Source organism: Mustela putorius, unplaced genomic scaffold (genome assembly GCF_011764305.1).
Source record: "Mustela putorius furo isolate JIRA1106 unplaced genomic scaffold, ASM1176430v1.1 tig00003845_pilon_pilon_pilon, whole genome shotgun sequence".
Lineage (NCBI taxonomy): Eukaryota > Metazoa > Chordata > Mammalia > Carnivora > Mustelidae > Mustela > Mustela putorius.
This window is the reverse complement of record NW_025421998.1, coordinates 58,806,759-58,832,506: the sequence shown is the minus strand read 5'-3', so window position 1 is coordinate 58,832,506 and position 25,748 is coordinate 58,806,759. Positions and strand designations below refer to the sequence as shown.

At 44.9% G+C, this 25,748-nt stretch overlaps 1 protein-coding gene across 2 annotated transcripts in view; it reads left to right on the top strand.

Moving 5' to 3' along the window:
* Nucleotides 1-25,748, top strand: part of JAZF1 (JAZF zinc finger 1) — a 316,337-nt gene that overhangs the window by 154,919 nt on the left and 135,670 nt on the right. The window contains exon 1 of one of the 2 annotated variants that reach the window (XM_004762553.3): nt 7,787-7,985. The exons of the other annotated variant lie outside the window; for it this stretch is intronic. Coding sequence (XP_004762610.1) covers nt 7,880-7,985 — 106 coding nt within the window. The 5' untranslated portion in view covers nt 7,787-7,879. Of the gene's footprint in view, nt 1-7,786; nt 7,986-25,748 lie in introns of those variants that run through there. 2 annotated transcript variants of the gene reach the window in all.

Below are 25,748 nucleotides of genomic sequence, written 5' to 3'. Positions count from 1 at the left end.
CCATGTGCTAGCTCTCTCTCAAATAAATAAATAAATCTTTAAAAAAAATATATATATATATGCAAGGAAAACTAGAAGGAAATGCAGCAAAAGGCACATGTGGAACAATGTTTGGATAGTTAATTATGGGTAACTTTTATTTTTTATAATTCTCTACATTTCACTTTGTCTACCGTCATTTTTTATTATGCGCAAAAACGTGTTATTGTTTAAAAGAAGATAGTTTTCTGCCCTACTTATTGTTAGAACCTTGTTAGGAAAAGATTTGGGGGCTAGACGATCTTACTGCAGCATAATTTACCCATCGGTAAAGATGGTTGGGACGAGGTGCTGCCAACTGCATTCTTTTGGTGGAAATTTGCAAAGGTTCAGTCTGGAAAAGCAGTTAAGGTCAGGGATGCCGTGGTGTGTTCCTGGAGCCATGCTTAAGAGCTGAGAAGTTACATAATGCTGAGGCTGAGATGATAACCCAGTTTGCTTGATAGATCCCTTACAAAATATTTGTGTGGCGATATTGTGCCATCATCCCTGATTTATCCTAGTGTGTCCTTAGAGCTTTGGGACTAGAATATTGGAAGTAACAGTGAGCAGGTGGGGCTCAGATAGAAGCCGTCCTTTTTTCAGTCTGTCTCGTGTCACTTCACTTCATTTTCTCTATCTTCACAGCCACCAAAGGAGGCAGGTGGTGTTCTTACTGCATTTTACTGATGAGGAATCTGCGACCAAAAGAGATTGATTCATTTGCTCAAAGTGACCCAGCACAGTGGGGCTTTAGGCCAAATGCCCTTTGAGCGTCCCATGTGCACTTGGCCCTCTGCTGGGTGCATTGTGACATGTGGCCTGTGCCCTTGAGAAGCCAAAATAGCCTCTGGAGACAGAGGATGCTGAAGTGAAAAAGTGAAAAAGCTAGGTGATGAAGAGTCCGGCGACACTTGGGGAGCACAGAGGAGGCAAGAGCCAGTCAGATCCTTCAGCCCATGCTCAGTGACCTCCATCCCCCACCCTCGCTCTGCCCACGACTCATGTCCTCGACCACCCACCGTGCTCACTACTGCCTTTGCGTCCACCTCCCTGCAGCTGTGGCTCCCTCCAGAGGCTAACAATGGTCATTGTCCTCCGTGTGCACTGAGCCATCACTCTGCATGTCATTCACTCCTTAGAACTACAGTATGGAAGAAAGTAGCGCCGTCCCCCTCCCCCTGCTTTTCAGACGCAGAGAACGAGGTCTTGAGGGCTTGGGGAGCAAGCTGAGATGTTTGGTTAGGAAGAAACAGGCCAGAAATTGATTCCCGTTGCTTTCAATTCCCAAGGCCCATGACTTTAGTCAATCTGCTGTGAATGCCTTCGTGCCCATCTTTATTTGGCCCAAACTCTCATCCTAAAAGATTAGCGCTGCATAGCATCTTTTCCCAGTGGCTCCCACACCAGAGCTTTCCTGACCTATGTTGGCCTTTCTCCACTTCTCCTTTGCTCTCTGGTCCCAGGACCCATGCCTGCCTCCTCTGGGCTATGTGCCCTCTGGGAGCCCCTGAGGGCTTTGAATGCAGCCCGACACTCAGTAGCACGTGGGATTCTGCAAGCTGGAGGAATTCTGGTGTCCATCCATGACCAGGCTGCTCCTTGGGTATGACTGCGAAGAGAAATTTAATTTTGAAATTCCAAAGAACCAGGTTATTCCTTCCTTTCTCTCTTAGACCTCACGGAAGTGGAGGCAGGGCTTGTGGGGGAGAGCTGGTATTACTGGAAAACTCCAGCTGCTGTTTTTATTTCACTTTTGAAACAACCAGTAAGCTTCAGTAACTCTCCTACCCAAAGCCTCAGGTGCCAGATAAGAAGAAATGCTCGGCCAAGAGTTGCACGTGCTCGAAAACAGGGACATTTATTAGAAATACCAGCACTGACACAGTTGGAGCCCAGATGCCAATGTCTCCAGCATACGTGTTGAGCAGCGGCTCCCTTTCCTCACTTCTGTTTCCATGGTGTGGAAACAGTGAGCTTGCGATTGAGAAAATATTTGAAGTTTTTTAAAGGCTGCAAAACTGGCAGACATAGTAATAGGAAAGCAGGTCCATTTCGCTTTGGGGCCACCTCTGTGTCATGATACTTATAGCCACAAGATGTCAGTGTGGTATCAGTCCTGGGTGTCAGAGAGACTATTAGGCCACCCTTGGTTTATAAATCTTAAGAGGAAGACACAGTCAAGGCCCTGGGATTGCCTCACCCCTTTCTTTCTGCTGCAGTATTAGCCCAAGTACTGCCTTTCCTATTAATTTTCCCTGTGCAGTTTTCCATTGACTCACACCTCATCAGGAGGTTTTTCTTAGTGCTTGCTCTAAATTTAAATACTTTCCTATCTCCTACTTAGGTCACAAATATCCTCAGGAATCGTGCCCCCCGCCCCCATTTTGGTGTTCTCAGCACTTCAAAAAAATTTCTGGAAGGATCAAAGTGACAGCATAGTTTTATCCGTCATCCGGAAAGGGTTTTTAAGTAGTTCAGGGTGGGAAAAAAATGTAGTATCCCTAGTAATAGTACTGTTGGGGTTGGATTTCTCTCTTTTCCTCCCTCCCTCCCTCTCCTTTAGTCAAAGCTTATCCTAGAGAGAAAAAGTGGGAGCTTGTATCAGTGAAGCAAAGCAGGGGAAAGTGGTGCTCAGGGAAGAACCCATGTGCTCAGGCTCTGGTGTACAGAGAGGTAGGTCCGTTAGGTCCTTTTTTCTGGTGAAGCAAGATGTAATTATCTTTCCTGTGGTCAGTTTACTAGTAACTCTTAAACTAGTGGCAGCGCCTGGATTTGGACCTGGGTCTGTTTTGTCCCCCCCCAAAAGGCTGATGCTGTCACTCTTGTTCAGCTGCATCATAAAAAGTGAAGAGGAGCGTTAGGAGTCCACGCATGCCTTGGACAGCAAGTATCTGTTAAGTCCTGGCCACCCAGAAGATACTGTGTTGTGAAGAATACAGACCTATTAAATATATTTTTCTGCCCTCAAGAAACAAAATAAGGTCAAAGAGGGAGACAGGAAAAGGCATGTATACACAGGTCAATAGAAAACGATCGGAAGGCAGTGAATGACATTTCCTTCTAAGAGTGGAGGGTTTGCAAAGCAGAGGGCAGAACTCCAGTCCAGGAGTTCCAGCCTTTCTGTGGACTCCTTGTTAGATCAGCCTTAAATAAATCTGATCAGTGAAGAGAGTGTTGCGAAGGCCGCCTCTACCCTGATAGTCTGTGGTCCTAGGGTGGAACATGAGAAGGGGGACATAATCCAAGCCGGCAGAAGCTGCCACCCATGCGTGCCTTTGTAAACCAGACACGGTAAGATTATCCTTAATCCTCTCTTTAGGTGGTCTGGTCCAAGGAGGACAGGTGAAAGCAAGAGAGGAGGGCCAGCGTGGTATGGTCGGACTGGTTCCAGTTTCTCAGTCCACGGCTTAGATGTGGAGGAGAGCCGATCTGAAGCTTCTGGAAAGATTTCGTAGGGGAAATAGCAGAGTGCTTCTGGAATATAACTTTAGAAGTACTGTGTCAGTGTGAAGAGCTTGGCGAGGATAAACAGGAGCCACAAGGATGACTGAACATTTGAAAAATAAGACCTGAGAGGAGAGGTTAGAGAAACAGCGGTTATGTAAGCTGCAGCTCCTCGGAGGTGACTTTGGCAGGCTTCTTCGAGAACAGGACTCTCAGTATCTCAGTACAGAGAGCAGTGACTGACCCCGTTTGTCCATATCTAGTGAGGACAGACTCCCGCTGAGCATGAACATTTTTAGATTTGATCTGTGGAAAAGTTTTCCCTGTGCAGCAGCTATGAAATGCAGACTACATCATGGAGAGAAGTTTATAGAATTTTCTTTTCTTCCTTTCTCAAAAAAATAAAAAATAAAGAAACCCAGAATACAGTAGGGCCTTTTTATAATTATGTGGCTGGAGGACAGCCTTCACTTGACACTATGGAAGATTTTGTATCTCCTGCTGTGAATGTTTGGTTTGAGGGGACATGATTGGCCCAGAGAAGATGAGGTTTCATACAATACTGAATTGTACTCATTGTAATAATGGGTTCTGGAAAGGATGGTCATAGAATTTTTTTTTTAAATCTATAACACTTTGGAGAATGAAACGGGGTGCTGTTAATAATATGCGGGGGCAATCCACATAAAATGATGTTGTCCCTGACAGACTATAACATAGGTCACCCTGATTCTGAGGGCATCTTGTTAAAGTAATTTTCTCCATGTATAAATCTCAAGTTCTTTCCTGCTTCTGTGGCTTCCCATGGCACTTAGAGTAAAACCCACACTCTCTGCAGAGTGCCACGAGGGCCTGTGGAAGCTGGCTCCAGCCCCTCTCCCAGCCCCGAGCCTGCGCTCATCCAGTTCCTGGAGCACACTCAGCACATTCCTACTTGAGGCCTTGGCCCTGGCTGTCCCCCCCACCAGGAGCCTTGCTCTCACTGTCCTTGCTCTCTGCCCGGCTGGCCTCCTGTCCTCCCTCACCCTCTTGGAATGACCTTCCCCGACCTCCTTCCTGTTGCTCCCCTCATCTCCTGGCCTGTTCCCCTTCAAAGAAATGGTCACCCAGTGAAATTATTTCCTCCTTATTCGCCAAAACATACACATCATGAGGGCAGGAATCATATTCGGCTGATTCACTGGTGACACTTCGGAGCTGCCTTCGGTGCTCAGGAGGTAGGGAGGAACGCGCTGTATCCGAGTAGTATGAATGACCAACTGCGCGTGACTCCCCCGAGACCCATTCATCTCCTGACTTCCCTTTGCTGCCTGAGGTGCTAAGGTTCGAAAAATAGCAATCAGCTGCTTTGCATAAATTCTTTCACTGAACAGAACTGGCTGAACATCTACTGAGTGCACAGCCCCGTGCTCAGAGAAGCCCTAAACCGCCCTTGTCCTTCTTGAACACAGGGTGTCTAGCTGAAGAGGCAACCCGGAAACAGGTAAAGTAATGGTACATCCTAAGTGCCAGTTAGGAGAACGGGGGAGCGGTCCTTCCAGCCTCCCAGCCTCTGTTCTAGATTTCTCCTGATATAGTATACATAATAGTATATATACTCACTCACTTCCTTATTGACGCTTTCCTTTCCCAGAATGTAAACTCCACTCAGAAGGGATTTTCTCTTTTCTTTTTTTTTTTTAATCATGGCTGTATTTCTAGTGCCTAGGACAGGATCTGCCATATAGTGGGTGTTCAGTAAATATTTGTATAGAGCAAGAACGAATGGGGTCAAAGGAAGCAGAGAAACCATGGCTGCATTTAGGACTTTAATGGGCCCTCTAGGGACAGGTTTGATTTGACTCCACTGTGGGATGGAGGGGGAACAGCCCAGAATGAGATGACAGCACAGATAAGGGGAAAGAGGAACTTGTGGATACAAAAGGCTGACCTGTTTGGTGTAGAAAACAAATCAGTAAGCTTTCAGTGTTATTTATTGAACTCCCAAAATGATGTCTCTTGCCACGCCCCCCCCCCCCCCCCCCCCGCCATTCTCACTCAATTGATCTGGGCAAGACCCAAGGCAGAGGTGTCGGGGGAAGGCTGGCCGCCACACACATTCCTTGGTATTGGCACTAAAACAGCCGGGCGAAAATAGCCAGCCTCAGGAACATGTGGGCAGCCATGAACGTCCATGGTTCCAGGGATTAGAATTTAGTTTTATAGGCCGTCCAGGCCTCTTGGCCCCCTTTTCCCTGCATTCCCATTCTGGCGGGTTCACACCTGTTTCTACCTCCTTCAGAGGTTGGAAAACACGAGAACCAGTGCAGTGCATTAATTAAGTTCTGTGACATCAAGAGCTCTGGACTGGCATGGGAGCATTACTCTGTCAGAGAGGCCTCTGGGGTCTGGGGAATGGGTTTACCTCTGACCACACGCGGTCCAGTCTGAAGCAGAGAAGGTACGTGGGCAGTATCCGCGTGGCTTGGTCGGAAGGCACAGGGGCCCTCTGCCCTCACGGTGCCTTGGATTCCACCACTCTGTTCCCTCCCGTGGGCTCAGGGGCCCTCCCCTGCCCTGGCTAAACCGCCCCTGCTGTTGCAGGAGTGGCATTCCGAGGCAGCTCCCAGCTCACAGGGGAAGGCGCGGCTAGCTGAGCGTGAGGCCCCAGAGAACACGAGTACGACCGACTGTGGAAGAACTGCTGTCAGTGTGAGAGGCGGCGCAGAGCCCGGAGCCCGGCAAGCTCGAGGGCCCAAGTTCATGTCCTCCACAGTTTTCCTCCAGGGATAATCCCAAGGGGTGTCCCCTCCATGGCGACAGAGCTGGCAGTGCCCGGGGACCTCAGACTGAAAGGATCCCTGGCAACTGTTCATGAGGGTGTGTTTCAGGCCCTCTTCCGGCATAGCAGCTCGTCTGGACAAAACGCCAGTCCTTCTCTGGGGGAGAGACGAGTGTGTCTATGTATAATTTTTATAGTCTCAAATGGTAAAATATTGTAGATTTCGAACTATTTCAAAAATATTTGAAACATACACACACCCACCTGCCTATCTGCCATCTTGCCAGTGCCTCAGCGCAGCAGTTCCTAATTTGTTTAAACACCCTTTTATTTTAGGATAGTTTTAGTATGACAGAAAAACTGCAGATGGTGGAGAGTTCTGTATTCCCACACTGTTTCCCTATTCGCTAACACCCTAACCATGGTGTGGTATGTTTGTCACAACCGCGAGAAAAAGCCGATAATGAACTGCAGTTCATACTTGATTCACGTTCCCTGAGTTTTTACCTCACGTCCCTGGGAGCAGCCATGATGGCGTGACTGGAAGGGAGGGAAGGGCTGACAAGCATTACTCCTTCCCATTTCTGGGAGCCAGGAACCAGTAACCAGTGTGGTGGTGGGAAAACCTAACACTCTGGGCATTTTCTTTATTCCTTACCTTTGTCTCTAAAGAAGGAGATTTCTGAACTAGGAGTGGTTGAAGAGAACATGCCTTTTTTTTTTTCTTTTTTCTTTTTAAAGCAATTCTAGTACACCATCTATTTGGGTGGCTATTAGAAGCTTGGATTTTAAAGCACTGTATTTTTACAGCTGTAGAATCTAGTGCTTGAGTTGATTTAACAAGCAGCCGTGGGTTTGTTTTCTGGCCTAAGTCTGCCACTGGTGCTCTGGGAAAATTTGATCTTGGGCCTATTTCTAGGAAAGTGTTCCGTAATTTTTATTTAAATGTTGATGGCTCCACCTTCATTCTGAATGGTAGCGAGCACATGATAGATGATTCAGAGACTTGAGCCTTGAAAATTAAAGCCCGTCGGTTGAATTGGGAACCCAGAGGGGGGCGGTTTCTTTGGCCCTGGTCTGTGGCCAGCAATCACCTAGGCTTACAGACCTGGGCCGTCCCTCCTTTTGACGTTCCCCGTAGTGTTACTACTGTCCTTACCCACACAGTCAGGTGCCTGCAGGCCCCGGTTGTCACGTGTTACCTCATCGGCGATTACAAGGTGGCTTGGGTGGTTTTCAGTGCAATGGCTCTAGAGGTGGGGTCCTGAGACCAGCAACATCTGCACCGCCTGGGAGTCCATTAGCAATGGGGATTCTCAGGCCCCAGCCCAAAGCTACAGGATCAGAAGCCCTGGGAGTGGGGCCCAGTAGTCTGAGTTATAGCAAGCCCTCCACTTTCTTTTTTAATCATTGGGGAGCCATGTTTTATTTAGTTAGTTAATGTTCAGTGAGCAGGCTCTGGGCTGGGTGTCAGGATTGGCCTAGGGTGGGGGGGGAGTTCCGAGTGAAGCAGCCACAGTGTGCATCCTGGGAAAGCTGAAAAGACAGCAGTGGTTCTCAGCCCTGGCTGCGTATTAGAATCACCTGAGGAGCTTTTAAAAATCCAGGTGCCTTCACTTAGTGGGTCTTTCATTCCAGATCAATTAAATCAGAATGTCTGGGGCAGTACCCAGGTGTAAACTACTCTATAAAGCTTCCCTGCGTGAGGAACGCCCACCTCGTGGGAGAGAACGCCAGCCGGGCAGTTTCGCACAATATGGTGAGTGTGAGGCTGGGGGTAAGCGCAGGGTGCAGTGGGAGCAAACGGAAGGGTCCCTCTCTCCAGGCTGGAGTTGGGGGATAAAGAGGTAGAAAAATGTGCTAAATCTTTCCTGAAAGTTTTATTTAAAGGAAAGTTTAAAAGGAAGGTAAAGACATGCTTTAAATATGGACCCACAAGTGATTTCAAAAAGAGTTGTGGAGGAGAACCTCAGGAGACTGGCTTTCTCCTACAGGAACTCCTGGAGTTCACCCTCCCTGTATACATTTTAATTCTCCATGTCAGCAGCCTGCAAAGGGCTAGCGAGCCAACACCCAGAGTGGGTAGCGTGGCCTTTCATCCCATGTCCTTCTTTGGAAATGCCTAGTCATACTGTTTCTCAGGGACCTAGAGTTCACACTTCTGTTTTTAAGATGCAGCAGCTCAGGGGCCCCTGGGTGGATTGTCAGTTAAGCGTCTGTCTTTGGGCTCAGGGTCATGATTTCTCAGTCTTGGGATCAAGCCCTGCATCAGACTCTCTTCTCAGTGCGGATTCTGCTTCTCTCTCTCTTACTATGATAGGTCTTGCTCTCTCTCAAATAAAAATAAAAATCCTAAAAAAGAGGAAGCTTAGGGATATAACCCACATCTTTCACTGGTCTTCAGTGCCATCCTCTCAACAAATTTTCTTTCCAAGAATTTGATCTTCCTTTCCGTGCTTTGATTAAGAAACTTTTTTTTTTTTTTAAAGAAGGAGATGTTTATATAGTAATTCCTTATTCATGAGCCTCTCCATTTTTGATTCAGAAGTTCAGGTGGGGAGATTTAATGTGAAATATTAGCTGTCTTTACCAATTGCTGTACCCTGTTACCATGCTGTAAGCCAGAAATAAAAGCGACCTGTTTTCAATGACAGATCAAAATTTAGTGCTATGTTGATGGTCCAGAATGAAGATTTTTTGACGCAGTGAATGAAATACATACCGGTGCATTTCTGGTTGTGATTTAGTTGACCAAGTAGTTCAGTTATAATTATATTATTTTTACTCCTGGAGATCATTACTCTGAATGAAAAATGCTTCAGTGTCCAGACTATTAAGATGTGGACAGTGAACATTATTTAAACCAAAATTATTATTTTTTTCTTTCTGGACTGTTAAACAGCTTTATGAGCATGTGAAGGCTGGAATATGGTTGTTAGCATTTAAAATCAAATGAAAACGTGGAAAGGTTTTTTGGGTTTAAAAAATAAACTTGACTGTCAGTTATATGCTCCCTTCTGTGGCCTATCTCCTCTCGTCCCTTAAGCCCCTGATAATGTAATGGGGAGACACGTCTAGTAAATATAAAGTCAACATAAATCTGAGGACATGAGTATTATAAAAGGGCATTGAGGAGAAGGGCTGTGGGGAACAGGGTGGAGGGAATTTGTTTATCATTTTTTATGAGGGACAATGCTCCTTGGGATTAAAATATCTTTTAATAGTGAGTTTAGGTTTGATCTGATCTCTGGATCGCTGTGTTCTTTGCAAATATTTCCCTGGGCTCTGATTACCAAGGTGTTAGAAGAACATTAAATGTCTCTAACCCTCAGGTTTAAAAGGCTCAGTGTTTATAAGGGACAAAGATGATATAAGTGCCCAAGAAACTGAATCGTGTTCTCATTATGACACCTGGCTGCCTACTGGTCCTATAAGAAAGCAGAGATTGTGTTTATTGTGTTAAGAAATCCTTGAATGAGTAAACATTTTAAAGAGACCAAGTAGGAGATGAGTGCTATCTCCTCTTTATCACACCTCTAAATGCAGTAAAGTGATTAAATAATTCTATTGGGCAGTGCATTTTAGAACCCAAAGTTAAAACCTAGACTTCATAAGGAGTTACTGAACTAAATCTGAAATGTAAACTTTCAGAAGACTATAATTGAATAGATTTAACCTATATATATGGTAAGGAGAAATCTCTAGGTGATTATCTTTTTTCTCTTTAAGGACCTTTCTTACACTCTGCAGGTCTTGTGTCTGTTGACTTGATTAATGAATATTTTGCTCACTAAAATGGGCCATTATTTATTTCCTTGGATTGCGGCAATAATTACATCTTTCAAGTGAAATCTAATTAGCATAATAAGCAGAAAACACCCTGCCAGGTGATGGGGCGTTTTTGGAGCTAGTTGGTTACCATCAGAGACAGCCAGATCGCCACTCAGGAAGCAGCACTCGCCATGAGCTAGCTCCCAGCAGTTACATTTAGAGGAAAAAGAGCAGATCACCCCAGAATGGGAATTTAGATGAGGTAGCTCTGTGGACTCTTCTATTAGGAAATATTACCTTGTGACATACAGTCGCGATGTCCTCAAATAATTAATCCTATTACCTTTCATTCATTTATTGATCTTTTCGTAATCACAGTTAACTTGCCAGCCTGTTTTCTAAGTGCTGAGGGCTCAGAGAAACAGAGTGCTGGCTTTGAAGAAGCAGTCTGGTGGGAACAAAGACTTTCAAGTGTAAATCATCCTTCTCATAGATTTATGTGCTGAGGCGAATTCTACCAAGTAGTTTCCCAGAATGCTTTGGAGGGGAGGTACCCTTCGTAGTGGACTCAGACGATGGCAACAGAAGTGGGGAGGAGAAAGGCTTTCTAGGAGGGAAGGGGGCTGATGTTACAAAGTCTTTTCAGCAGAATACTTCTCTCTCCTCCCACCCTCTGATCTCCTGCTGGTGCAGAGGGCAGAGAGTCTGGGTGAACCAGCTCTGGGCACAGGACAGGGCAGAAAAGGGTAGGCAGTGGATCTGGAGAGGTAAACAGATAATCAGAACAGCAGGTGTGGAGCATGAACGAGGTGTGTACAGAGGCTGGGAAGGAGTTGGGAGTCGCTAAAGGGTAGAGAGCGTAAACAGAACTAACGAAGATGAGTTTGGAGCCAAATTGTAAATGACCTTCTATATATTTTACCTAAGTTTGTTTGTTTCTTTTTTTTTTTTTAAATCTTCTAAGCAATAAAGAGCCATGTTGTGGGTGGGCTTAATGCATTGATATTATTGATTTGTAATTTAGCAAGATTCACATTTTGAAAATCACCATTTGGAACTCATCAGTGGGTCCTAAAATCAATTTACTGGGTGTCCCAATATTAAAGAAATATTGTCAGAGTGCATTGCATGTTCTGAAGTTGAGTGATGGTTTGTGAAGGTTTTGTATATTTCCCTGTGGGGAAGGTGTACTGGTTATACTTTAAAATATATATCCGGGGTGCCTGGGTGGCTCAGTGGGTTAAAGCCTCTGCCTTCGGCTCAGGTCGTGATCCCAGGGTCCCAGGATCCTGGGATCGAGCCCTGCATCTGGCTCTCTGCTCGGCAGGGAGCCTGCTTTCCTTTCTCTCTCTCTGCCTGCCTCTCTGCCTGCTTGTGATCTCTATCAAATAAATAGATAAAATCTTGAAAAATAAAATATATATCCTACTTTGTGTTGCAGGGTAAATGTCGAAAAAGCACTGAGTTAGATTGCTGGCTAGAGTGTGGAGGTGGACCAGGGAGAGGAGAGGTCGAGCAGGCAACATGGCTATAGATGTTCAGCAACTAACATATATTTGTAAAAGTCTATGTTATCTCGACATTCCTTTTTAAAGCCATTCCTTTTTAAATATCTTTATGATATTGAATCCATGTCTAGAGTATTAAACCTCATCTCAAACAAGCCAAGAAAATCCATCAGAGTCTTTGCCTTCCAGTTTTCTGAAGCTCAGCTGATAGTAATGTTTACCAAATCCCCGAAGTCTCCTGAGCCCCTCTGAGGAATCCGTGGTCTTGCAATTCCTTTGATAATGTCTACTTTCCTTAAGCATTATGGAGTTTTGTATTTGGCTTGAATGTGTGATAAAATCATCTGAATGTGTCTTGGTTTATAAATTGAAAGGCTTTCCCTTTTATCTGTAGAGCAAGTTAATTGATCACACTGTTTCTAGTTAATCACAATGGCTTCTAATAAACTCAGCTGAAAGCTAGCCAGAAAGTGTTCAGTCTCTACTTGAAAGGACCTGTGGCTCTTTGGAAAAGTGATTGGAGACTTTTTTGACTCTTTCAGGAGAAATTAATGCAGCTGCATAGTCATGCCCTCTCGAAGCTCCAGGGATGGCAAAGGAACATGAAATCTGAGCTTTATACAAATAATTTTGGTCACTATTTTAATGTATCATTTAAGCCTTCTCTTCTCCATGCGGTATTTGCTAGAGAGACTGACAAGTAAGTAAGTGGCTGCACTGAGTTATTCCTGTTGAAGAAGGAATAAGTCCAAGGCCACCTTAAGTTGGAGGCAGAGCCTTGGAGGTTATTGTAACAGTTCAGTTAAATGCAGGATTCTCGCCTCAAGCTTGTGAAGGTATGGTGTGCTGTCCTCTCCATTTCACAGGTAAGAGAACTGGCTAAAAGCCATAGGTTAGAAATAATTTGAACTAGCACTAGAATCTGTATCTTCTGATTCTAAATCAAGAATCAAGATCAGGCACCCCAAAGGAGTAACTGTATAGAAAATGCGGATGTAGGAACTACAGTGAAGCCTGTGTCACTGGTCCTGGTTTCCATCAAAATTTGTCCCTGTGTTTCATTCCAGTGTTCCAAAAGCATGCCAGTGCTTTTTTCCATGGAGCATTTGTGGTGGTGGTGGTGGTGGTGTGTTTTTTTAGTGGGGGATGGGAGGGAAAGCCACTTAGAGATTTTAATTTGAGGGCATTGAGCCTGCTGGCTACCTTTCAGTAGAGCATGAGACTCTTAATTTGAGAGCATTGATACTGAATAGTGTGCTAGGACAAGGTGGTGGTCAGGGTCCATGACATGCTCTTGGAAGTCAGACTGGATCTGAAGCCTCATCACCTACCTTTGTGACGTGGATCTTTTCTGAGCCTTATGTTTTCCTTTGGGAAAGGGATGGGGGATATCTTTCCTTTGCAGTGTTCTCTTGACAACTGCCCATTCCGTATTGATTCATGCTAGAGATATGGCAAAGGGCAATGATACCTTTATGATTAGTTATTGTTACTTAAAAACAGTTGATCGTTGGGGTGCCTGAGTGGCTCAGTCAGTTAAGTGTCAGCCTTTGGCTCAGGTCATGGTCTCAGGGTCCTGGGATTGAGTCCGCATTGGGCTCCCTGCTCAGTGGCAAGTCTACTTCTCCCTCTTCCTCTGCTTCCTCCCCCCTACTTATGTTCTCTCTCTTAAAATAAATAAAATATTAAAAAAGAAAAAAAAACACAATTGTTTGCAAATGTAGTCCGTAATGTAAACACTAAATGCTTTCAGACCTGAATGCCTAAAAGAATAACAGTAATAACTGTGATTTATTAAGTACTTAGCATGTACCAGCCACTGCGCTCTGTGTTGTATATGGTTTATCTCTTTTAATCCTTAGAATAACCTCATAATGTGTAGGAACTATGAGTCACTGTCACCCCTATCAGAAAGCTGAGATGGGCTGAGAAACTTTCTCAAATTGCACAGTAAGCAGCAAACTGTCTGTAGCTACCGTGTTATATTGCCTGTCTAAAGAAAGTAAGCCTTATTTAAAAAAAAAAAAAAGATGTAGCATTAAGTCCACAGTTGCTTCGTAGAAGTCCTTCTACAAAAGCCAGGGGTGCCAGGAGCCATCTGCTGGGTGCCCGGGCCTTCCCAGGCACTCAGATTCACAAAAGGAATCTTGGGGACTCACAAGAAGGATCTGAACTACTGCCCAACATGCACCCTGACTCGTTAGCAAGTAGAATGAAGGCAGAGCCTTCAGAGAATAGGGGGAAAAATGAATCCGTGGCAACTTCATCACCTCTGTGGCGGGTGAACCTGCAGTCTGGGTAAGGAGGCTGTGGTGTGCGTGATCCCATAGCCAGCCAGCCAGGGCTCTGCTGCTCTGACCTTGAGCCACGTGCGGGCTCTCGCTCTTCTACAGCACTGACTGATTCCGCTTCGTTGGGAGATGAGAAGTGATGAGGGTGATTCCTTTTGCCAAATCCTAGACTTAACTGGCTTCCAAAATACAAAACTAATATTCTTGGTTGTAAGCTGGTTTGTAACTGAGGTGAGTAAGAACAGCACAGGAGAAATCACACTGGTTCAGGCCAATCTGAATTATGGTGAAATCTGAGCCACAGAATAGTTCAAGTGATGCAATCTTATTAATTTTAGGACCACACTGGGAAGAAAATCAGTGACCAAAAAAAAAAGTTCCTGGTCAGTGATCTTATCAGGATGTCTTAGGAACAGATGAAAATCACTCACAATTCAAGGGTTGTTGATAATTGGTTGATTGTGATTTGGTTCTAGAAATACTTAAGAACCTTTACCTGTCTCTATATTAAGCTTAACACTTTTCTGTATAGGAATTAAGAGGGGAGACCAGATCTCCCAGTGAAATCTGAATTTCGAAGGTTTTACTGGATGTTGGATTTATTTATAAAACCTTTAAGTCACTTTGATAGTTTCACAATGCCTTTTTAACTTGGAAAAAAACAATGCATACTGTTTTGTTCAACGACTTTACCAACCAGTTAATTCTCTTCTCCCTTTCCTGGTTTCTAAGCCTTCTTGGAGTCATATTAATGATTGTCAACCCTGGTGACATCATAGAATTTTAGAAATGGGTCCTGGGCATCTGAATTTTACATTAACATGAAGTTCTGGTTGAGAACCATTGGTCTCTAGGTAATTGGGTGTTACAGAAATGAAACCAAATGGTAAGTTGCTTATAGGACCTATAGGCATCAGGTCTCACCAAGAGGGTTTCTTTTCAGCTTGGAAACACCTTTTGCAACTGGCTCTCCTCTGCATTTATTCCTGCCATTTCTCCAGAGACCTTGAAAGTATTTAAATCACAAAACTTGTGTAAGCAGTGAGTGATTCATACACGTAGCAGAAGAGCAGATATTTTCTGATTACCAGATCATTTTTATTGCAGATCAGTGTAAGTCAAATCCTCTAAAATCTGGTCTCCTTGATAGCTGGGACTATTTTGGGGGGAGGGAGAGGTCTTCAGTGCATAGCACCCAAAACCTGACATCTGTTTGGCCTTCTGTAAATATCAGCTATTATTTTAATCTTGCTTTCCTAATGTGGGGCTCACTTCCTTATCAGCTTTTTTCTCCTATAGAATCCAAGCTTGTCCCAAATTTATATTTTGGTCAAGGAAGAGAGAATGAAATTTCTTCAGGTGCAGATGGGAGCGATGTCACGGTCGATGTAGGTTTCAGGTGAATGTAATTCAGGGTGTCAGAGTTGCCCTTTAAAGAAGAAAAAATTTTTGGCAGGTGGGGGTGGGATGGGTTACGTGTGGGGGGCATTTCTGGGGACAAATGCGAACAGATCTGCATTAATAAATATTCAGGCTGAGTCCCATTCTTATGTCAGTGTTTGTAGGTGGTGTTATTACATGTAGTATTGGGTGATGGGAGTTGTGCACACTCTCATTTTTCACTTTAATTGCTTGCCTGAGAAGATCCTGACAGCTTCAAAGGTTACTGCTGGTTGTATTGTTCATAACTCAGAAGTAATATGCATGTGCAATTTGCTTCATTATTGCCCACTAATAACCAATTCTGGAGAAAGTCCTAAAGCCACCAAAGGAGCTATAATTTGACATGATGGTTTCCTCCTCTTCTTTCTTCTGTTCTTTATTCCAGTTTAAGAGTGAGCCACAGGTGGTGTGTTGATGCAGGTATGATTGTACTCTGATTTTCTTTCCGTGGGTTTTATATGATAAATTCTTAGAGACTTTTCTTAGATTGTACTCCCCCACCAAAAAAAGGGGAGCAAGACAAAAAATACTTAAGTTTCACATTAGAACTTCAGGTCCAACAAAATAAACTAACATTCCAATTACTTTGTGTTCTGGTTGGTTTGGTTTGACTGCACAGGACTCACTAAAACCCTTAAACCTAAACGGCTTCAGTGGAAGAGTGTATTTCTCTCCCTTTCAAGCCATCTGGAGGCAGTCAGTCCAGGAGTGGTAAGGGGCTTCCCAGGATCAGGGATCCAGACTCCGCCATGTCAAATTTCCATTCTCGAGATTATCTCCAATCCAAAGTAGATGCAGGAGCTGTGGTTGTTCTTCCAGCTGCAGGAGGGAAACTTACCCCAAAGGAAGGGGCATGCTTCTAAGGAGGCTTCCCAGAAGCCTTGTATCTTAACTGGCTGGAACGTAATCCCATGACTGCACCTGGCATCTGGGAAAGGTAGACTTCTACCAGACAGCCATGCGCATAATCACTGCGGAGGAAGGACAGGAAAGGACGATTGGATGACAGCCAGCAGTTTTCGGCATACTATGTGAATGGCGAGTTCTTGGGTTTTCTCTGCCTCATTCTGCCTCTGACTATAAAAGGGAGATAATCTATAACAGTTCAGAATTTGATTGCAAAACACTTCATGGGCTGAAGAATTGAGAAATAGCTACATCTACCACTGCTCATTAAATCCCTCATTTCAGCCCTAGGGCAAAAGTCCTATCTTTACCAACATTTAAAAAAAATATATTTATTTATTGAAGAGAGAAGAGTGTAAGCTGGGGGAGGGGCAAGGGGAGACAGAGAGAATCTCGAATATAACCCCTGCCCAGTGTAGAGCCGGATGTGGGCTCCGTCTCACCACACGAAGATCACAACCTGAGCTGAAACCAAGAGTCGGATGTTTTACCTACTGAGCACCCAGGCACCCCATACCTTTATCAACACGTTACAGATGAGGAAAACCAGGACTTAAAGAGTTTTTATAGCTAGTATTGAATTGAGGCAGTTTGACTTGTGTGAGGTCACATTATAAATCCTAAGCAACACCAAGAAGTGGGAGCGGGGCTTCCAGTGAGAGGGCAATTGCAAGAGGTGAGCCTTAGAGACTCAGGTACTAGATCCTGTAACACACAGAACCCTGGGCCCTTTGTGACTCCCTACCCCCAATTCCTGCTACACGTTCCTGTGAAATTTACCAATTCCTGGGTTTCTAGTGCAGTACAACCTCTGGCTTTTCTTCATACTGGGTAGGATTTCTTTATTCCTAGTAGGTCCTCAGTCAGTGCTTACTGATTAGTTGGCTGAGTGATATGATAAACAAATTTTTAGTCTGTTGGGTTTCTACTTTTTATCATTGTTTTGAGGGACTTGCTCTGGTTCAAGGGCCTGCTGGAATGTGTGCACAGCACTCGGTCTCTGTGTGTATCATGACTCCTTTATCTCTCTTGCTTTGAGGGCCAGGCTTCTTGGTTCTGCAAAATGTCTCCCCACACATCAGAAGCAGACCTCCCTTTCTCATCTGTCAAACCCTTTTCACTTTCTAGTTACTTCCTTCACTTCTGATAAGACGGCACTCAGATCTGTAACGTAGAAAAATTAGGTCTTTCCATTTCGACTTTCACCAGATTTTCTATTTTTGTCTTCTACTTTCTCCTCAGTTCTCCACCCCACAACTGGTGATTTTCCTAAAACCCAGACCTCTTGGATGACACCATCAGCCACGCTCCATTGTCTACAGTAGTGAGTCTGGACTCTGCCGAGCATTTCAAACCTTCCAGGATGTGGGCCCGGTTTGAATTGCAAGACCCTTCTTGCAGAGTTCCAGCCACACTGGATGTCTTGCCCGTCTCTGCTTCTGTTCATCTGCTCAAACTGTTTTCTATTCCGACTCACCATTTTCTTGCCTTTTCTGACTAGAGATTTAGTTCAAAGCTCATGGAACATTTTATTTCGAGAAGTTTCTCTGATTCTCAGAGAATCATGTTTTGTTTCTATAGAAATTAATAGGATTCTATCAGCATACATCACTGTCTGGAGTGTTATTAACTTGATTTGTGTCATTTTTCTTGCTCAGTTGTGGATCTACTGACTTAGAATTTCTCTTGAGCAGCTAGCATGTGGCAAGAATTCAGTATGTCTTTCTTGAAACAAATTCAATTTCTTTGTTTCCATAAAGAAAGAGCTCTTCTCTAAGTCCAAAGGACCTCTTATATCCTACTTTTGCACCTTCCTAATAGCCTTTTGGCCTCTAGATTCAGACAATAGAAGATAATAACAAAAATTATCATCTGCTGGTAACAGTAGCAACAGCTCCATTTCTCATAACATTTATGTCCCTCTAAAGCAGGAGTTCTCCATGTTGGCACTAGTGACATTTTAGGCCGGATGATTCTTTGTTGGGGAGGTGGAAGAGAAGGGCGGTGCTGTCCCATGTGCACATTGTAGGACATTTAAGCAGCATCTCTGTCTTCTACCCACTAGATACCAGGAGCCCATACCCCTCTTGTCTCCAGACATTGCCCAGCATCCCTGGGGTGGGCAGGGTATAAATTTGCCCACAGTTGAGAACCACTCTTTGAAAGTTCCTCTATAAATATTCTTTTTTTTTTTTAAAGATTTTATTTATTTATTTGACAGATAGAGATCACAAGTAGGCAGAGAGGCAGGCAGAGAGAGAGAGAGAGAGAGAAGCAGGCTTCCTGCGGAGCAGGGAGCCCGATGCAGGGCTCGATCCCAGGACCCTGAGATCATGACCCAAGCCGAAGGCAGCAGCCCAAACCACTGAGCCACCCAGGCGCCCCCTCCATAAATATTCTATAACTAATGAATATTGGCCCTACAGCTTTCCCATAGTACCTACAGACTTCTCGCCTGTACTTTCTGCTTCAAACTTAATGCTGTTTTTAGGTTTTTAGATTCCCTAACCTTACCTATGAATGACTCCCTCTGCCTCCCTCTTATTAAAACCGAACTCTGTTCCCATTCATCAGTAAGTCCTTCCCCAATTAGCCCTATCTGTACTCCCATTCTAATTTTGCATTATTTTGTTGCCCTCTGAACATTTGCAGGTAAATTTTTCATGTAACTGTCTCTGTATACTGACACGGTTATTTTACATGGATCTGTTTTCCTCTCCTGTCTGTCTGACTCTTACAGTTGAATTGTCTGAGCTGTCTTTTGTGTTGCACATATCCAGGGCGTGCACTTATGTGTTCAGCATACATCCAAACGCACAGTGGTTATTTTTACAGAGCAGTGGGCTCACGGTGTGTGGCATCTAAGGACTGGTCCCCTAAAGGAACTTCCATTTCGATGGGGTGTTTAAACACATTTGCAAATATGGATAGCACAGCAGATGGTGGGGGTAGCATGTAGGCCAATGCGTTGGAGGATGGGTAGGATTTCCTTCAGTAAATAGTCTCAAGCAAAAGGAATGGAGGTGTCTTTGTATAAACAGTTCCCTCCCAGCCTTGAAGAAAGAACTTCAGAGCCTCATCCTTTTCTCTTGTACCCTAGCCTTACCTACCAGCAGCTATCTTCTGTTCCAGATGCCTGCTAATTAAAGGCCCTTCCATTGGCCAGGGGTGACATAGATGCTCCTTTGTGCTCTTCTGTGTGGCATCCTACTTGGATCCATCCTCAGGTTCATTTCTACAGAAAGTAGATATGTAGGTCTGTGTGTACACACACACACACCCCCCTGCATGAAGGATTAAAGGGGACCAAGCTTTGGCTTCCATATTCCTGTTTGAAAGAATTTAATATGTAATCCTAGCACTCCAGTCTCCAGGGCTGCTGTATACAGAGACAGGTTGTGTGCACATCACAGGCATACCTGGTGTTCACGATGGTCTCTGGCCAGTCCCTTTGTCCCAGGTAACAGTCTGTCACCATCAAAGAGCAGGGACGGATAGTGTCATAGATATCAGGCCTACACATCTCCCACTTAGGAACAAATAGCTGTGACTTTCAGGGTGTCTTCAATGACCTTAGGAATTTGATGTGTTGGTAAAGAGTTAGAAAGCATCGCAGTCAGAACTGTCTATTTATAATAACATGAACCCTCTGGCCATGCCTGAAACTGGGAAGGCTGCAGCATGTCATGTGTGTGTATGAATCGGCCTCCTAGAGCATTGTCTAAATGGTCGAAAAATGTTTATCCACTTACTTGTAGGGGAAAACTCCAGCTACAAATGTGAGCATGAATGCTTTTCTTTAATAGGTGGTATTATTGTGCTGTACAGTGTCCCCGAGTTTTAGATATTTAACTCATAAAGTTTACAACAACACTTAAGTGTATCTGGATTTCGCATTGAATTTGGGAAGGCAAGACTCTCACTGTAATTTCCACTGACTGCCCTGTAATGGAAATTATGGCTTGGGAAAAGTTTCAAATGACGTGTCTGTAAACTAAGGAAAAGTTGATCCACTCAAAGGCTGGTTATGTGCAATTGTAGGATTTTTTTTTTTTTTTGAAAGGAGCATTTCCAACAAGAAATATTTATTTCAGCAGCTAGAGTAAACTAGCCGTGAATTAAAAGTTGGTCTTTGTAAATTGTTGGTTCATCAAATTCTGTCCTGAAAGTGGAGTGAATGTTGAAGCAGAACTATGCCGGGCTTTTTAAGAAAGCTACAAAAATGGTCTGTGTGGAGTCCAGGGTTAGAACAGATAGTAGCAATGAGTTGACTTCAGAGGATGAACAGCCTTTTGAAAAGTCAGAATGCTGACCTGCTGGCACTCAGGATGTTGGTCTTCAGGTCCTAGCCCTGCCACTCACTGGGTTTATGTGAACAGCCATGTCACTTGACCTCCCAAGTCTGTTGCTGTGCTCCTGTGTCAGATCTCCCTCCTCCACCATTGTTACTGAGTATCCTGTTCATCTTCACAACTTTCCCTCAAGTGTCCAATGATCCTTCCTTGGCTGTTCTTGGCTGCCATTTAAGACCGAAGCAATAGAAGGCTGGCGGGAGGCTCTGGATGGAGGCACGGATGAGGCTTGTTGACCATGGACGTAACTGCAGGGGGATCATTGAATCAGGGAATTACCAGAAGTCAGCATCAGGTGGTGTCTTTCTGTGCCCACATAATCAAAGGAATCCTCTAACTGCCAGTGTTCTTGGAAGCAGTGGTAGTAAGCCCTTTTCAGCCCTGGTCTCTCGCTTCTCCCCCTCTGCCGTGTTTGGTTTCCTGGTTCAGTGTCTCTGGCTAATCAACCGATTAAACAATCTTCCAGTTTTCTGCTCTGAACTTCCCCTTCCTTGCCCTTTGCCTCCCTTGGCACCTCCAAGCCAGAGCCTCTCAGGCCTTCCGCAGCGGGTTCACCTTCTGGCTCCTGGGTCTCCCCAGCTATAGCCACTCCAAGGGAAAGTAGACATGCTCCTACTCTCTGGTCACTTTTCATTCCTGCAGGGCTTTTCCATCTTCTGAATGCCTGCCTGAAATCACTGGTCGGCTGACGTCTCCCCTTCTATCCCCAGGGAGTTTTCTTGTTTCTACTTTAGTGAAGCCTGGGATGGTGACAGCAGCCAATGCCCTTGATCTGTTTGCCACAGTAGACCAGAAGTTCCACCTTCTGGCTTTATGGTGAGCGTACACATTCAGTAAGTGTGTATTCTCCTACATGTGAGGCACTGGGCTGAGCGCCAGAAAGGTGAGAGGACATGAGACAGTTCCTCACCCCAGAGAAGTGTGGAGGGGGGAAAGGCTACACCCAGAGGATTCCTCTGTGGGGAGTGAAATAAAGGCAGGGTGCTGGCAGTGTAGCTGTACAGAGAAGGAGATGTGGTGAATGTAGCCAGCGGCGTTGTGGAAGGCCACACTGAATAAACTAACATCTGTGGTTTTAGGAGTTCAACTATTAGAAGACTGAGAACAGACTGTGTCCATTAATTATTACGGAGGGAGTCCAAAGGAAAGTGGTGTATCCAGCCCGGATCTTCAAAACCCTACATCTGACTGGGTGGGCCTTTGCCTCTCCAGGGTCTTCCAGCCCTGCCAGTCGCCCAGTGCCTGCCCACCCACATCCTCTCCATTTCTCACTGCCCCTGTACACACTGAGGAAAGAGCCTGGCATTGGAAGGACGCAGAATTTGAAGAAAGCCTTCTCTGGAGGACATGATATCCCCTCTTCCACAACTGCTCCCTCTCAGCCTGCAAATAGCTCATTGCTAACAGAGGCCTCGTTAGTCTTGTTGAGAGGTAGGACAGCTGGTTTTTCACTTTCTTAAATTTATAAGTAATTCAGGCCTATAAAATCCTAACAGTGTAGGCTAGCTAAGGCATAGCCAAATCCCATGAGCTTATTAATTACCCTCTGTTAACCCAGTAAATGACCTTAATGGTTTTCATTTTGGCTTGAAGATAGTACAACGAAAGGTTCAGTATGTGTCACAAATCCTCTTGGTTGCCATTGGTTTCCCACACCTGAGACAGCAGAGCTGAGGAGCATGAGCCTGGCTGACTGAGTTGGGCGGCCTTTCCCTGGTCATGTTGCACTCCCACTTCCTCTTGAGAAGGGTCTGAAAGCTGTCCTCTCCTTGTCTCTCCTCCCATCTGCTGTGCCTCCCTCCAGCCCCCCACCCAGCACCTGAGAAGTCGTGGGAGCTAGTGCTGTGACATTGAACCCTTTGCCATTCGGGTGAGTCTGTGAAGCACGAGTCCCTAGCACCCCGCGAGTTACCGAAGTCTTCCATTTCGTACCCATGTGTAGTCCTTACAATGCACCTGAGCATTTAAGCTCCTTGCCTGAGGGGGCAATGCCAGAAGAGGCACGTTGCCATCTATTTTAGAAGACGTTTTAGAAACTGAAGCAAGCTGACAGATTGTTATCACTGGGGTCTGACAGATCTTAACGTTGGAACTCTTAGCCTTCAGTTCGCTTGAAATCTGTGAGTATGCAGGGGATGGCATGAGCCAGAAAACCAGAATCTCTTCTGTGCTTTTTTTGGCTCTACCCTGCCCCGCTGAAGAAGTGTGGGTCTGTCATCTTCTCACTTTCTCGGTGCTCTAAAAGCGGTGGAGGGGTGGTTCTGTGTGGCCACAGCCAGCCACATGGGAGGAAGGCTTGCTGCCCTGCCGGCTGCCAGCTCGAGGAGCCTCCCGCGGCCATGAAGAAAGTCAAGCGTTCCCGCCCCACAGACCACGGACCGGGGCGGGCTCTTCTCTGGTGGAATCCGTGGTAGCTGATGTTCCAGTTTCAGGTTTTTACTGGCACCGTAAACAAACAAGTGAGAGAGCTGTCTGCGACGCTGTGGGCTCCAGCCGTTGCCATTCAGATCCCATCTCGTCCTGTCCAGACCATTTCTCTGTGGCATGGCACATGGTAGAAGGAAATTCTTTTTGTGGAATTCAGTAATCTCCAGCGGCTAGTGTTACTCTCTCCAGCTCACACTGACTGTGGACGCCCCGTGTTCCTGAGGGGCACGTCATCGTCCCGCTGTGAAAATCCTCATCTCTTGTTGTTCTGATCCTTTCCTGTAGGGAGTTTCTAGCAGCAGGCAGTCCCTTTTCTGTCAGGGAGGGAGAAATAATAAAGGCAGCTATTCTACTTGTACTGAATGCGGAGTGCTCACCGGCGTCATTAAATCCATAAAATGGTGAGTTACGCTCACAGCACACTAGTCAGCCAGAAAGCGAGTGACAGGGCTGATGTTTATTTGCAACCAGCAGCTGATGCCATCCCTCCGGTAGCACTTGCGTAGACCCTCTCCTGGTTTGTGGGCACCAAGTGCCTGATTTCATTTTTAAGAACTTGAAGCTTTAATGAATGTCCTCAAGGTTGCCCAAGGAAACATTTAATCTGAAAAAGATGTTGAGAGCTTGGTGGGCATTTGTCTGGAAGTCCTGCTTTCTTGTGGTTGCCAGAATGAACATTCTAGAAATAGAGAACCTTGCTTGTAGTGCTGCCAGATAGGTCTTTTTGTCATTGAGGGGGTGGCATTTGGAAGCTTCTGAAATCCATTTCACCACTGCTCATTTGAGGGTATGTGAGCATTCAGTCTAGCATAGGTTATAGAAAGTGGTGAAACAAAGGAAGAAAACAGTATTTTAGGACCTTGCTTTGTGGCTAGAATGCAAACATAGTGAAAAATCACAGGGTGTAATTTGTGTGGATGTCAGTGGCCAACACCATTCATTTGAGCATCGGAGAACTAAAGGATTTTATATAAGGTACTTCTCCCCCTTCCCCAAAGAGGCATTGGAGTGTGAAGAGGAAAAAGGATAATATAAATGTATGTCTGTGTGTATACCTCCTCACACACCTGGTAAAAGAAAAGTCAAGGTGGCTTAGAGAAGCAGTATTTAAAATAGTTGAGAACTTCTATAACTTGGAAATAAAGCTTCTGAGGATGATTTGTGGGGGAAAAGACTGAGCCTCAATTACAAGAATAAAGGCAACAGTGGAAGATATAAAAACGTTTATTGGCCTCCTAACTCTTTTCCCCTTTAAACACACACTTTAGACTAAGAATGGTGCTCTTTCAAAATAATACACGTTGTGTAATCATGCACCAGATGGCTCTCAAGGAACAGGCTTTAGTGAGTCAAGTTCAGGCCCTTGTCTCCAAAGCTAACTGTCTCCATCAGACGCTTTACCTGAGGTCAAAGTGTCTTGTGATCAGAAATTTTCCACATAGACCTTTGCAATCATTGCCTTGTTCTTTCTTATCTTCCTCTTCGTTCTGATGGTTTTTGTTTCCAATCTCTTGTTTCTTACCTTGTTAAGCACCTTGCAGGATTGGTCTGTCAGTCACCATTTGCACACATGGCTTGCCCAGCATTCTGATGGACCACTCTGGGGATAAAACACCTTTCCCTGGTGGGCATTGTTCTGCTGACTCCTCTCTAGCAAACGACACAAAGCATTCCTCAGAAACACAGATATGCTGTGGGGTCACAGCAAACTTAGATGAGTGTAAAGAAAGGTTGTATTTAAAAACTAAGTTTCCCTTGAAGAGTGGTTTCCAGTATGTAGAGAACCGTGGGTTGCATCTGTAGGCTAGTGATCTGCAAACAGCCTCAGTTGCATATGTAATCATTGCAGGAGGGGGAGGAAATGCTGAGTTACTGATCCGTTCTCACTCTCCCTGCCAAAACCTTGAGACCGGACTTGGTGGGGCCAGAGAATCTTTGTCTCTTGTTTCAGAATTTGGCTTTCAAGGACCTGCAGTGGCAAAGACCCAGGAAGCGGGATTTCTGAATAGTAGGTCTCTGAAATTCTTGGCATAGGAAAAACAATAAAGTGAACATGAGAGTCTTAACTTTAACACCAAGAATAAAATTGCCACTACCGCCTAGTTTTAGTCTGGGAATGAAAAGCATCGTAAATTGATTTTTATGCTATCCTTTTTGCCACCCGTGCTCTCTGCCACTGTGCCTGCACCCCCCACCCTCCCCTCACCTGTTAATGTGCTTTGGAGTTCGTGTATCTTACATCGACCACGTGCCGTATACACTTCCTGTACAAAGGCGCTTGAAACAACATCTGTCATGACATCAAAGAAGGTATTATTGCCAAGTGCAGCTGGAAGAGTTCTAATAACGAGATGGTTTTCAATGAGGTTATAATGAAAAGAAATCTGCGTGAAGTGTCTGAGTCTTTTTCTAGGAAAATGAAAACGTGTGCAGCTCTCCCCCTTTATAGTCTTCTTATATAAACATTGCTTTTACATGTGTTTAGTGCAAGCATTGCTCCAGGTGAGAAGCTTGAGAACGCATTTCTAGTTGTGAAAAGTGCATTTTGTCTGTGTGCCATGTTGGAGAGGCCCCATCGGCGAAGGTTGCTATGGTGTTGAAACCGCGCTGTTCAGGGGGGAAAGCCCATCCGATGAATGTGGTATTTGTAGATTCTGAACCAGCATGGGAATTCCTGACTGAGAGTCTAGAAAAAGTTATAATAAACTCATTATACAATTAAAAAGGAGAGGAGCTGCTCTCCAGAATGTAAATCCAAACCCAGAAAAGTGTTCAGTGAGCAAGAACAATACTCTGTAGGTTTTCAAATTGATGGGAGCTTTCC